This window comes from Canis aureus, chromosome 15 (assembly GCF_053574225.1).
Source record: "Canis aureus isolate CA01 chromosome 15, VMU_Caureus_v.1.0, whole genome shotgun sequence".
In the NCBI taxonomy this organism is placed as follows: domain Eukaryota; kingdom Metazoa; phylum Chordata; class Mammalia; order Carnivora; family Canidae; genus Canis; species Canis aureus.
Genome location: NC_135625.1, coordinates 40,858,251 through 40,872,540, shown reverse-complemented (window position 1 = coordinate 40,872,540; position 14,290 = coordinate 40,858,251). Strand labels below are relative to the sequence as shown.

At 30.8% G+C, this 14,290-nt stretch overlaps 1 protein-coding gene across 7 annotated transcripts in view; it reads right to left on the bottom strand.

Annotated features, from left to right (window-relative positions):
* ADAM2 (ADAM metallopeptidase domain 2) overlaps window positions 1-10,880 on the bottom strand; it is a 137,023-nt gene extending 126,143 nt beyond the window's left edge. For 3 of the 7 annotated variants that reach the window (XM_077849257.1, XM_077849260.1, XM_077849259.1), the window contains exons 1-3: window positions 10,724-10,879; window positions 10,159-10,235; window positions 5,401-5,456 (exon numbers count right to left, since the gene is read on the bottom strand). In XM_077849257.1, the coding sequence (XP_077705383.1) occupies window positions 5,401-5,456; window positions 10,159-10,235; window positions 10,724-10,778 (188 nt within the window). In that variant the 5' untranslated portion in view covers window positions 10,779-10,879. Of the gene's footprint in view, window positions 1-5,400; window positions 5,460-10,158; window positions 10,236-10,723 lie in introns of those variants that run through there. The other 4 variants (XM_077849261.1, XM_077849262.1, XM_077849258.1 and 1 more) reach the window with 3 other exon arrangements.
* Between the last annotated feature and the right edge of the window lie 3,410 nt (window positions 10,881-14,290).

Sequence of the window (14,290 nt, the reverse complement as noted above, 5' to 3'; positions counted from 1 at the left end):
TTTTTTGGCAAAGAAAGAAAAGGCCAAATGTCCATATTTGGGCAAGGAAGCTACTTGGGGATGCCTAGAAACAGGCAGAGCCCCTGATGTCATGTATCCCTCCAGTGAAAATAATGAACATTTGAAGTATATCAAATACATAGCTTCTCTCCCTGTAAAATCTTTTGCCAACATTGGAAATTATTCAGAGTGGCCAAGGAGCTAAACTTAAATTCTCTGAAAATAATAACGAATTTTTTTTTCAAAAATGATGATACAGAATCAATAAACTCAATGTAACTCACGTGTAATAAAAGCAAAGAAAAAGCACATCTGATTTGTTTAAAAGGCTAATGAAAACCAAAATAAAATCTTCAAAGCATTAAGACAAAAAAAGAACAAAAGATTTTATCTTCAAAGTAATAGCAGTAAGACTGATAACTACCTTGTCAATAAAAATGAAGAAAATCAGAAGATACTAAAATGACAATTTTAGAAGACTGAAGTTATTTACAAAATGTCATCCTAGAATTTATTCCAGCAAAAAAAGTTAAGAGTAGGGTTAGGTAAAAATGTAACAATGAACACAAACCAATATAATTAAAAACAAAGAGACTTACAACAGAAATATGGAGAATTCCAGAGATATATAAATTAACTGCACATAGAAATGAAATGCAGGAAGAAATGAAGAGCACCAGACTGAGTAAATTTATTGTTAAATATAAAAGAATATTGACTAGACAAAAAATAATAGTAATATCTCATTGGGATTGACAAGTATGCAGGATTATAATGGCTGAAAAAAATAATGCCACATGTATTGATATTTAGAAATACAGTAATGTAATATAAACTTGAGTATTTAATGTAATGTAAACTTGAGTATGTTTGCTAATAGTAAAACAGAAAATTCTACACATTCAAAGATATGAGGGGGAGCTAAGAAGTATTTGGAGAAAAAAGTTAGCCTTAAGTTTATAAACTAGAAAATAAAATTGTTGATGAATAATCACTTTAGAATTCACTTGCAGAAGTAATAAAAGTCAAAATAAGCACAAAAAAGTCAAAAGCAAAGCAATAATACAAAAATCATATAATGTAGGCGATGACTGAAGTAAAGGAATTTTTTTTTACATAAAACTAAATTTTTCAGAAAGGAAAAATTCTCTTTACTAAAATGTCATAAGTGTGAAAACAGAAGGCATAAAATAAAAGAAGTTATTTGAAAAACACATCATGAATTAAAGACTTTTAGGCAAAAAGTTGAAAGAATTCTAAAAATAGGAACAAAAATGTTAGATTACACATTACTTTTTAAAAAGTATAAACGTCTTACATAGTGCTTCACAAAGAAGACAATCCAAGTAGCCAAATGATATATTTTAAAAAGTATTCAGACTTACTTGCATTTAGAGAGATACATATTAAATCACAATAAGATGTCTGTATATAATCAATAGTTATTGAAAAGTTAAACTATCTACCATTATTAATAGAATATGCAATTCAGAGGGGTATATAAATTAGTATAATGTTTCGGGAGAATTGCTTAATAATTATGACAATGCACATAATTTAACAATCCAGTCTATCTTTAGTTATATATCATAGAACATCTTGTGCACATGAACCAAAGAATATATATATGAATTTTCATATTTGAATATTTGCAATATCTCCATAATAGAAAAAAAACACAAAAAAGCAGAATATATTGTTGTATAATCATGAAATTGGATCTTATGCAGTAATAAAAATGAATAAACTGAAATTACTTTTAACAACATTGGTAAATCTCACAGGCATTATTTTGAGTGTCTAAAATAAGCTGTAGAAGAGTACATCATTTAAATTCAAAACAAAGAATAGAAATATATTACTAGGATAATTAAATAAAATCAAGGAAATGATTATCACAATGATCAGAAAGTGGTTACAAATAACAGAGATGGAAAATGATATCCATTTGGCTCTTGGAGGTCAGTCAATGTGTGTTTGATGTCAAAGGGATACAGGAATGTTCACTACATAATTACTCATTTAACTGCATAAACATATTTCAACAATTAATTAAATAAAGGTAATTAGTAGTGATTTTTATGAAAGAGAGAAGATTCAATCCCTTATTTCCATTTCTACTCTCAACACACAGAAATGACCAATTAACCGTACTAATACATTTTTTAATATGTTACTACACGTTAAACAATAAAGTGGTTTGACAAAGTATGGCCCATATGCCAAACCCAGCCCATCACTTTAGTGATATTAGAATATAGCTAGGTATATCTATTTGCATATTCCCTATGCTGGCTTTCACAATGGCAGAATTGAGAGGCTACACGAAAGATCAGATGAAGTTCATTCTAAAATGTTTACTATCTGGCCCTTTGCAAAAAGTGTACTGATTCTTGCTTTAAACAGAATGATCAAAAAAGTAAAAGCAAGACTAGTGCTTCAGCTAAAAGAGTAAGCAGGTGACACTACCAATTAGTACGGAATCTGAACCAGATTGTGTCTTAGGGATGGAGTTTTTTAAAATGCCCTTTAGTCTCTGGCATGAGAACACATTGTGGGCTTTCAAGTAAAGAGCATGGAGCTAGAAATATTCTCAGTAATTTGTAAACAGAAGGAGAAAAAAAATTAATGCCTGCTGTTGGTGAACAACGGGGTCCATGATTAAGATCCACATCAGGCTCCCTGCAAGGAGCCTGCTTCTTTCTCCCTCTGTCTGTCTCTGCCTCTCTGTGTCTCTTATGAATAAATAAAATCTTTTTAAAAAAATGAAAACCCTAAACTACAGCTCATGCAGATGTGGAATGGGTTACAAATGGTCCCATCATTTCTGAAACTCTGAGATAATGAACAATATAAACATTGGAGCCAGATAAATGGACCCACCAGGAATGAAGCAGAAACATCCATAAATCCATTGCTCTACTTACAGTTGCCACAAAAATCTTCACTATGTAAAAAATATAGTCTGTGTGAAGCACAATAAAATGAGGTTTGCTTTAGTATTATCCTCACTATTCCAATCTAGATCCATTCCTGATTTTGGCAAGAACAACTTTGAGCAATATGATAAAATTGGTGTTCTAATTCTTTTATATTAATCCCTGGGGGATTGCCAAGTTTCTGTGACAAGGCACATATTTTTGCTAGCTCTGCACACAGCCAAAACTTCATAGGCTGTTGAGAGTGCAAGTGATAGCGCCCTGTTTGTATATAGACTGTTGGCTAAGCCTGAAGCCAACTATCTGCCAAGACACCCTGAGTAGAGACAGTGGTCACTGAAGGCTTCATGACTCCACCAGCAGGGATTCCCTGGCCACACTTTATTTTGCTTCCTTTCATCACAGTATTAATCACTATATTCTCATCTGTTCATATAAAATGAAAGGAAAAAAAACACAAAGTTTTACATTTTACTTTGATTAGAGATTTTGTCATATATATAAAGTTGAGTTCTATTTGTGATTACTTTATTGATATTTTGCAACAATATTTTGAATTTTTTGAGCCAAGATTTATTTGGTGACTTTTATTTTCCAAAAAGCTGGTTTTTCTTTGATTAAGCATTTGTAATTATGTTCTAATTTTATCATGCTAGTCATTGAGAATATGATTACTCTTCAAAAGATTTTGTGTTCTACTATGTGATAGCTTTTAAGTGTACTTTGTATGTAAATAAAAGCATTAATTGTAGGGTATGCAATACTCAATTCATCAATTACATTCTCACTAATTGTATGTTCTGTATCTTTTTTTCTTAATATAAAAAAGATAGCTTATGAATAGCAGTATACTCTTAAGCTCTATCTTTTTTTATATTAGAAAAAAAGTATAGAATATACAGTTCAACTAATGATGACACAGATAGCTAACAGACACAAGAAATGATGCTCAATATCACTTATCATCAGGGAAATACAAATTAAAACCACAATGAGATATCACCTCACACTTGTCAAAATGGCTAAAATTAACAATACAGGAAACAACAGATGTTGGCAATGATGTGGAGAAAGAGGAACCCTCAACTGTTGATGGGAATGCAAGCTGGTGCAGCCATCTGGAAAACAGTATGAAGATCTCTTAAACAGTGAAAAATAGAGCTACCCTATGATCCAGAAATAGCCCTACTAGCTACTTATCAAAGAATACAAAAAAACTAATATAAAGGGATACACGAACCCCGATATTTACAGCAGCATTGCCTACTATCACAAAGTTATGGAAATAGCCCAAGTGTCCATCAACTGATAAATGGATAAAGAAGAGGTTTTATATATATATATATATATATATATATATATATATATATATATATACACATTGTATGTATGTGTGTGTGTGTGTGTGTGTGTATATATATATATGAACAATGAAATATTAGGCATAACAAAGAATGAAATCTTGCCATTTGCAATGACTTGAGTGGAGCTAAAGTATATTATGCTAAGCGAAATCAGTCAGTCAGAGAAAGGTAAATATCACGTGATTTCCCTTATAATGTGGAATTTAAGAAACCAAACAGATTAACATAAGGGAAAAAGAGAGGGAGTCAGGCAAACCATAAAATAGATTTAACTATAGAGAACACACTGATGTTTACCAGAAGGGAGGTGGGTAGGGGATAGGTGAAATAGGTGATAGGGATTAAGGAAGGCACTTGTGATGAGCACCGGGTATTATATGTAAATGATGAATCACTAAATTCTACTCCTGAAATTAATATTATAGAATGTATTAACTGGATTTTAAGTAAAAATTTGGGGAGAAAATACACAATTTCAGAGTTTTTAAAATACATATGTAGAGTTCTGAAATTCTTATTTTTACCATTTAAAAAGTACCACTACAGTTCTGATTTTTCTTTATTCCATAATATAATGTACCTATTTTTTTCCTCAATTCATCAGCTGGCATAGGATTGAGTTTGGCTAATCACAATATATATTCTAAGTCCTTAGTACATTCTGACAGGATATGCTAAGTAATTTTCTTTTTTTTTCAGTTAGTAATTTTCTTTTAATTATCACTATTCTTTCCACCCTAAAATTCATGATGTTCTTTTCATTAATAGCTGAATATTAGGGATTCAAAAACAAGACATAAAAAAAAACAAGACATATTTATGTTCTGATAAAATAAAAATAAAAACTAATGTTTCATGAAATCCATGGATAGCCAAATAAAAATCTGGTGCTACTGAGAAGGAGGAAGATGGGAGTATACACTACAGGTCCAACTTCTAGATATTTATTGTATAAACTGGAAGTTTTTTAAGGCATAAGAGAAAAATGAATAGCCAGTTACTAGGAACATCTGAAAATACAAAATAACTACATTCTGGATTAATTATAAACAACAATTAGAATAAATATAGGTGATAAAATAATGTAGATCACCTACTTTTGCATTAAGTTCACCGTGTATGTTTTCCCTTCAATTATAATGTTGTAGGACACCTGCAGGAGAGTATATTAAAAAAGCAAAGAAAAGTGAGAAGAATGTTATTTTATATTAATGATAATTACAGTCAAAGCACATTAATACAATAAAGAGAGGAAAATATATAATTTAATGTTGCTTTATTTCAACAAAATTTGATATTTAAATATTGGCTTTCATAATAAAAATAGATGGAAGAATATGATTTGTGCCACTTCTCGTTAATTTTTAAATGAAGCTAACAAAACCTTTGACTCTGAAAGATTGGTTTTTTTATCCAATAATCACATTAGCTTAATAAAGAATGAGACCACTGCAAAACTTATGCTAAATTATTCAATACAAGATTTATATAGAAGAGCAAAGATTTAACAGCATATATAGTATTTGCAGATTTTATAAAATTAATTCCACTTTTGGATCAAAACTCATTGATCTATTTTATTAATAGTAAGATTAAGAAATGATGTCTCTTAAATGGGCAATTTAGTCTTAGTACATCAATTTGGGTAGCTTTGACATCTTTACATCATTAGGTCTTCCAATCAAACAGCATGAGATATACTCCATTTATTTAAGTCTTTAATTTTTTTCGTGTTTTATTGTCTTCAGGGAGGAAGTCTTGCTTATCTTTGTTAGATTTATTAAGATTTTGATTTTTATGTAGTGTAGATTTTCTTTTTAAAAGTTTCATTTTATATTTTTGTTTTGCACAAGGCATTTGATCTTCTCTATAAGCCACAATTGATTATTATTTTTAATTGTTACATACTTTGGGCATATAAACATTACAGCAAATTACATTAAATGCCTTGTCACCAATGTCTATGTTAAAAAATAAAAAGATTGCAAGTATTTGAAAACAATTTTAAGTGCTCTCTCATCCCATGGTTAATTCTCTTTCTTGCACTCCAGCTAACCAACATCCTGAATTTTGTGTTTATCATTCCCATGCATATTTTTATATTTGTACTAATTATGGATGTTTAATTTTTTGCATAAACTTTAGCCCTGCATAAATATAATACTTCTAAAAGTTATATATTTCATTGCTGGATTTCATTTGCTTGAAACAATCTCATACAAAAAGCACTATGCAAACATTTGCTATCATCATTGTCATCAATATATGTAGCTTTAAAATTTTTTTTTCTGATGTTATAGTATGCCATTTTCTGAATATAGCACAGTTGTTTCATCTATGCGGTTGATGGATATTTTATCTTGTTTCACTATTTTAGGAAATGCCCCAATTAATAATGTTAAACATATCTCTTTGTGAATATTCCTGAGATATATATTAAACTAAACCCATGAAAGAACTTCTTTTATTAAAAAGTACTTTTGCAACTTCACCTGAGGTTTAAAATTAATCTGCAAATTTGTTGTACCAATGTAGAGTCACAAAATGTGAATATTATCCTTTTATACAACTCCTCTAATTGCATTTTTTGTTAGATTTAACTTTTGCCATTGATGATGTTTAATAGTAACCTATTGTATTTCACTTGACAATTACTGATAAATTTTCTGATTTGTATATATGTTTGATAATTATTACTTCCTCAAGTTCAACACTTGTCACTCATAACTTTGCACATGTTTGTATTTTTTTTTTGTTTTTTATATTATTGTATGATTTCTTGATATATTCTGAATACCTTTTGTGTGTTATGTTATATGGGTTGCAAATATCTTCTGTGAGTCGGGAATATTTTTCAGTTTGTTTATGGTAACTATTTATATCTTTAAATCTAGGTATTCCCTAATCCTTCTCTTAAGAATTTGTGTCCTTTTTCTTTTTGGTATAATTCTTCTGTATTAAGGTCTTAGAAATAATCTTCTATCTGGTCTTTCAGATTTATAGTATTTTACTCTCAGATTTAAATGATCTTGAATCAATTTTGCTGTAAAATGTAGCACTAATACACACTTTATCATAATTCTGTATCATTAATCAACTGTGAGTTCACTGTTTATTAACCAGTCTATTCTTTATCCAATGATTTCATTGCCACCATTGAATAGAGTAAGTTAATATGTGTGTGGGTCTTTAGGTGGCACTCTATTCTGTTCTATTGATTTGTCCCTTAGATCATATCACATCATATTAATTACTAAAACTTTATTTTTTTTTATTTATTTTTTATTGGTGTTCAATTTACTAACATACAGAATAACTTTAAAATATGTTTTGAAATGAATCAAAGTGAATCACTGTTTTGTTCTTCAAAGTTAGCAATCTTTTACCATTTATCATGCCATATATATTTTAGAATCAACCTGCCAATCTCCACGAAATTTTTTTAAAGATTTTATTTATTTATTCACAAGACACACATACACACACAGAGGTAGAGATACAGGCAAAGGGAAAAGCAGGCTCCCTGCAGGGAGCCCAATGTGGGACTCATCCCAATACCTCAGGATCATGCCCTGAGCTGAAGGCAGCCACTCAACAACTGAGCCCCCCAGGCAGGCGTCCGTCCATAAAATTTCTTATTCGAACAGCAATCTATGGATTTGGTGAAAATTAACCCAAGAAAATACTAAGTATTCTTGACTGCCAACATGATCTATCTTTTATCTTTCCACTTTTATTAGTGGTTGTGTAATGCCTTTTTTAAAAAAGATTTATTTATTTTAGAGAGATAGATGGAAGAAGAGAGAGCATAAGTGGGAGGGGAACAGGGAGAGAGAATCTAATGTCTTTCAATAAAGGTTGACTCTATCCTAAAAAGTCTTTACCTTTTAAATAATATTTATTGTTAAGGGACCCATATTTTTGGCCTAAATGTGTGTGTGTTGTACGTATTTATGTGTGTGTGTATACATACATACACACATGTATACAATATGTACACTCTATCAAGATGTTATTTACCAATAAATATTAAATATATGTGTATATTTTCCCTAATTTTTTGTTCTACATTTCTACTTAATTTTAATATTTGAGTCTTATAGTTTGTTCTTATTTTACTCTTAGTTTATAATACCATGTAGAATATCTGGTATTCTGATTTCACTATGTCAAGGTGTTGTCAATACTGATTTTTATTTCTTCCGTGTTGTCATACTTGCATCTGAGGATTCTCTTTTTTTCTACCATTTCTCAGTTATTATATGTTTAATATAGCCTCTTCTCCAGGTTTTTTCCCCTCTTTCAGGAATTTAGTTATTATATACCTAAGCCTCTAATTCTATATTCCTCTTCCCTAGGCATTTGTATGTTACATCTATCTGGTGTCTTTAGCTAACTCTGGTCTACTGTTAATTCTTGATTTTTTTCCCGCTTTCATTATACTTTTTCCCAGCTAGATGTGCCATTCAGTTGTTGGGTTTTTTTTAACTGCTAGTTCAGTATTCTTTTCTTATAATCTATATCATTTATCTGTGAATTATAACAATTATACACTATGTGGTTTTTTTTAAGATTTTATTTATTTATTCATGATAGACACAGAGAGAGAGACAGAGACACAGGCAGAGGGAGAAGCAGGCTCCATGCAGGGAGCCCGATGTGGGACTGGATCCTGGGTTTTTAGGATCACGCCCTGGGCCTAAAGACAGGCACTTAAACCGCTGAGCCACCCAGGCTGCCCTATACACTCTGTTATATTTATAGCTTTGTTAAACCAATATATAGCCTCACTGTTTCAAAAAATACTATATATGTATCCAGCAGTATTCTAGAATGGGAGATAGAGATATTAACAAAATAGTAAACTTTTTCCCTGGTGAATTTGACAGTTGAGGACTGGTAATTTTTTTTTTTTTTTTGTACTTCTCTTATGAGAATTATTATCATAGAAGGTAGTGATGCCTGGTTGGAGATATATCCTTCTAAGTCATTCTGTATGTATTTTCTAATATGAGCAAGCAATTTCATATTATTTTGCATTCAAAAATAAAACTCTTTCAAAATACCTTAATGCCTCACCTTTTTTCTATTTAAATTATTAAATTTTAAGTTTTCATAAATATGCATTCCTTTTAAAATGATATATTGATAATTTTAAGCTTATAATATCTGAAAGAGGGTGACAAGTGAGTAGTTGCTAAGGAAATATTTGCATTCAAATACTGGAACATTTCCTACCCAACCAAAAATAAAATTAAGGTGTGGTGTTTGAAAAAACACATTTCATATCTTGGAAATGACTCTAGAAATCAGAAATAAATAAATAAATAAATAAATAAATAAATAAATAAATAATAAATAAGATATTTTCTAATCCAAAGAAAAGGAAACCTAACACCCTGAACCAAGATGAATTAAGATGGCATGAAAAAAGTCTTAATGATTAACATATTTGCAACCAAGATGCAAAAATTACTCATATAAAACTTCATTAAATGAAATGATCATTAGATAGTATAAGGAAGCCATAAGCTTAACAAACAAAAAGAACCCTCCAAATATAACCTAGTAAGTAAAAAGAGAATCTCTAGATGAATTGGGTCAATGATTATTCAAAAAAACTCAAGAGGGAAACATTTAAAAAATGGGACTTGGGGCTTTAATAATAAATATCACTGCACTATATTTCTATGAAGCATTATCTTGATTCATTTTCAAAAGGGCTTTTCCACTTAAGGAAAACTGGATATAAATATAAAATTCACCAAGTTGCATGGATGAAAATGCCAAGTTTTCTTCTTACAAAAAAATATCCACATGATTTTAGAATGTGAAGAATGTTAGTGCTTAATTACATGTGATTCAGCTCCTCCACTGATTGTTGACCGTATTTTCTCTGGTATGGTAATTTGCACACGAAGTCTTTCAGAATCTGCAAGATACAAATGTTTTATTAAAGTAATACCATCACGTCATAGCTTCCTCCATTATTTCCTCATCTAAATCCACAATATTTCATATATCACCTTTTTTTGAGCTATCTTTTCAAATACACTCTATTCCCACTTCTTTCTAGAATTACAAGAGAAATTCAGTACAAGTAAAGTCAGGTCCTTTGGACCTTCCAACTACAGAGTCCACAGGTCGAAAAATGCAGAGTAGTATATGAAACTCTAACCTTGAGGCATTCACTCGAACCATGGCATCTCTCATTTTTCATATGGTACCAAGATGACTGGGAAAGCCCCCTCATGTCCAATGTGGATTTTGGTCGGGGAAGGTGATGTGGTGGTGGGCCCTGGCTTACAGAGTCGGAGCCCCTGCAAGAAGGCACTTTTCCAGGGTATCCAGCCTCTTAGAAGAAAATGGAGAGAGGAACTGATATTCCCGAAAGGTCAGAGGCAAGGTTTTTGTACTTACTATTGTCTGTCTGGAGCCCGATGAGCCCGATGAGCAAAAGCAGAAAGCACAACATAGCTTCATGTCCTTGATGCCAGCCCGAATATTGGCGGTTGGCTTGCCTAGAGGGCAGTTGGGAGCGCGAGGAATATCCCTCCTGGCCACGCACCCTGCAAGAGACAGCCAACTTTGAGAGCAGAGGTGAGTCAAGAGCATGGGTATTGTGCACTGTTGAACGTGGACTATCTTGCCACCTGCGTCTGTGTAGATTTCGAACAGTGTGACCCCGCTTTGAGGATAAAAAGGAACAGAATCACTTTCAAAAGGAAGAGCTGAAGAACAATTAATGAACAGGAAGATTCATATATACTTCTTACTGAACTTTTAATTCAAGATATGTATGGATTTTCAATCAATATGTAAGATAAACTTATATTCTTAGAAGTTATAAAAAGAACAAATTACATCCAGTATAGAAAAAAGGAACATAAGAGGAAAAATCAATAAAATAGAAAACATGTAATAGAAAAAAACCGAAATCCCAAATTTAGTTATCTTAAAAGTTAATAAAAATAATAAACTCAAAGAATGAATAATGTAGAGAAAAATCACAAATTATTAATCTTGAAAATGAAAAAAAGGAATTTGTTCTACAGAGTTCAAAAGAAAGATAAAGGAGGGAAGGATACTATGAACAGCTTTGGCCAATATATCTAACAACTCAGAAGAATTGGGATGAATATATATATCTTCAAATAATATTCAAGTAAACAAACCAGTGTAATTAACACCTAGATTCAGATCAAGAAATAAAACATAGAACCACAAAACCCCAGAGTGCCCCATGATAATTGTTACTGTCACCATCATAGAATAGTTTTGTCTGTTTTTGAACTTTAAATAATTGGAACCAATCACCATGTACTCTTTTATATGTGAGTTCTGTTAATATAATGATTATGAGAGCCAGCCAGCCATACTCTGAAGAGCAATAGCTTTGCTTTTTCCTTATAGGTGTTTATCACTCACTGAATGAATATAAGACCATCTATATTTTCATTTTACTGTTGATTGACATTTGGTTTGTTTATAGTGGTGGATATTAAAAACTATATTTAGCTATTTTATTTCTTTGATGAACATACGTAGTGATTTCCTTCAGTTACATTTCTAGAGTGAAGTTGCTAAATCACCATGTATGTTTTGTAGATATTTCTGAGTTTTCCAAGATTGTTGTACTAATTTATTTCTTCACCAGAAATATTTGAAAATTCCAATTCATATCAGTGCCTACACTTTTTTGTTTTTTATTTCATTGTAGTCATTTTGGTGGACCTATAGATGCCCTGCATTAATTTGCAGTTTCAGTTATTAACAAATTTTACCACAATTGTATATGTTTATTTATATAACTTATTTGGTAAATGCTTATAATAGTCATTTATATAACTTATTGGCTAATGCTTGTTTGACACTTTGGTCCATTTTTCAATTGACTGGTGTTGTCTCTTTTGTATTATATGTTGAACCTAATAATGCATTCTAGATATGATTCTTTTGTTGGATATAATGGTTTGCAAATATCTTCTATACTGGGGCTTACATTCAATGGATTTTTGTATATACACCTTGGTATTCAGAAATTTACTCCCCACCCCTTCCGGTTTGCTGGGATTTTCATGATATGTATCTTATTGTGAATGTGAATTTTATCAAAAACTTTTATTATAGGGGCACCTGGGTTGAGTGTGGGTTGAATGTCCGACTCAATTTTGGCTCTGGTCATGATCTCAGGGTAGAGCCTACTTAGGTTTCTCACTCTCCCTTTCCTTCTACTCTTCCTCTCCACTCCACACCTTCATCCTTACTGATGCTCTCTCACTCTCTTTCAATTAAAAAAAGCTTTTGCTATATAAATTGAGGTGACTATATAGTTTTCTCCATTTTCTGTTAATTTGGTGAATTAAAATTAATGGCTTTCTAGAGTTTAAACAAATTGTATGCTGGAATACATCCTATTTGATGTACTATCTTTTTATATTTTGCTGGGTTGATTTGCCAGCATTTTGTTTAGGATTTTTGCATCCATAGTCATAACAAATATTTGTCTGTAATTTTCTTTCGTTGAATAAGCTTGTCAGTTTTTGTACCAGAGATATGCTGCCCTCAAAAGAAAGTGGGAAATGTTATTCCTTCCTCTATCCTTTGAAAAAGTTAGTGTAATGTTATGAATATTTCTTCTCACATTTCTTAGAATTTAGAAATGGAGTGATTTGGACCTAGAATTTTATTTGGGAGAGACTTACTTTTTAATTTATGAAACCAATTTTTAAAAAGAAATGGATTCAGATATTCTTTTCTCTTTGTGTTAGAAAAGTATTGTTTCTGATGGATTTTATCCAATTCTTCTGAGTAGTTAGATATATTGGCCAAAGTTGTTTATAATATCCTTCCCTCCTTTATTACCCTTTGAACTCTGTAGAATCTGTACAAATCCCTTTTTTCATTTTCAATATTTATAATTTGTGATTTTTCTCTAATTCTTCAATCATTCTTTGAGCTTATTATTTTTATTAACTTTTAAAATAACTAATTTTGGGATTTTTTTTCTATTACATGTTTTCTATTTTATTGCTTTTTGATCTTATGCTCCTTTTTTTTCTATCAGGATGTAATTTGTTCTTTTTCTAACTTCTAAGAATAGAGGTTTATCTTATTCATTTTAAACAATTCTCCTTTCTAATATGTACATTTAAAACTTTAAATGTTCATCTATTCATCACTTTAAATTTATCACCAAATTTATATGTATTATATTCAGTGAATGTTGATATACTTTATTACTGTTCATTTCAAAATGTTTTCTAATTTTCATCATGGTTTCCTCTTTGCCCCATGTGCCACTTAAATTCCATAAGTATGAGGATGTTCCACTCACATTTTTCTTATTAGTATCTAATTTAATCCTGTTGTGGTCATGGATCATACTCTGAACGATTTTAAGCCATTGTAATTCACTGAGATAAGATTCATTTTGTTCATTTAATGCTTCATTTGTTCATTAATGCTTCATTTGTTCATTAATGCTCCACATAAACTTCAAAAGAATGTGGATTATTCACTTGTGAGCTGTTATTCTATAAATGTCAAATAGGTCGTTAGATAACAGAGTTTCAAATATTTTTACACCTGTGTTAATTCTTTTGCCTGCTTGTTCTTTTAATATGCTCAACTAAGAGAGTAGATATATCTATTACTCCTTTGTGTTCTATCAATTTTTTTATTCTTATATTTTTAAGACATGCTATTTTGTATATCCCCATTTAGAGATGTTTTGTCTTCTTGATGAATAGCCTTTATCATTATGAATTTCACTCTTTATCTATTGTAATACTTGTCGTCATCTTCTATTTTGTCTCACACTTACATACCCAGATTTTGTTTTATGGTTAGAATATGCATGGAATATTTTTTTTAATTTTTTTTTACTTCTTTACAGAGAAGGGTAAACTGCACCATGAATATACAAATAGAAACATCCAGACCAGGAGAAACTACCAAAAAACTACAAGTCAAACACCTGAGGCT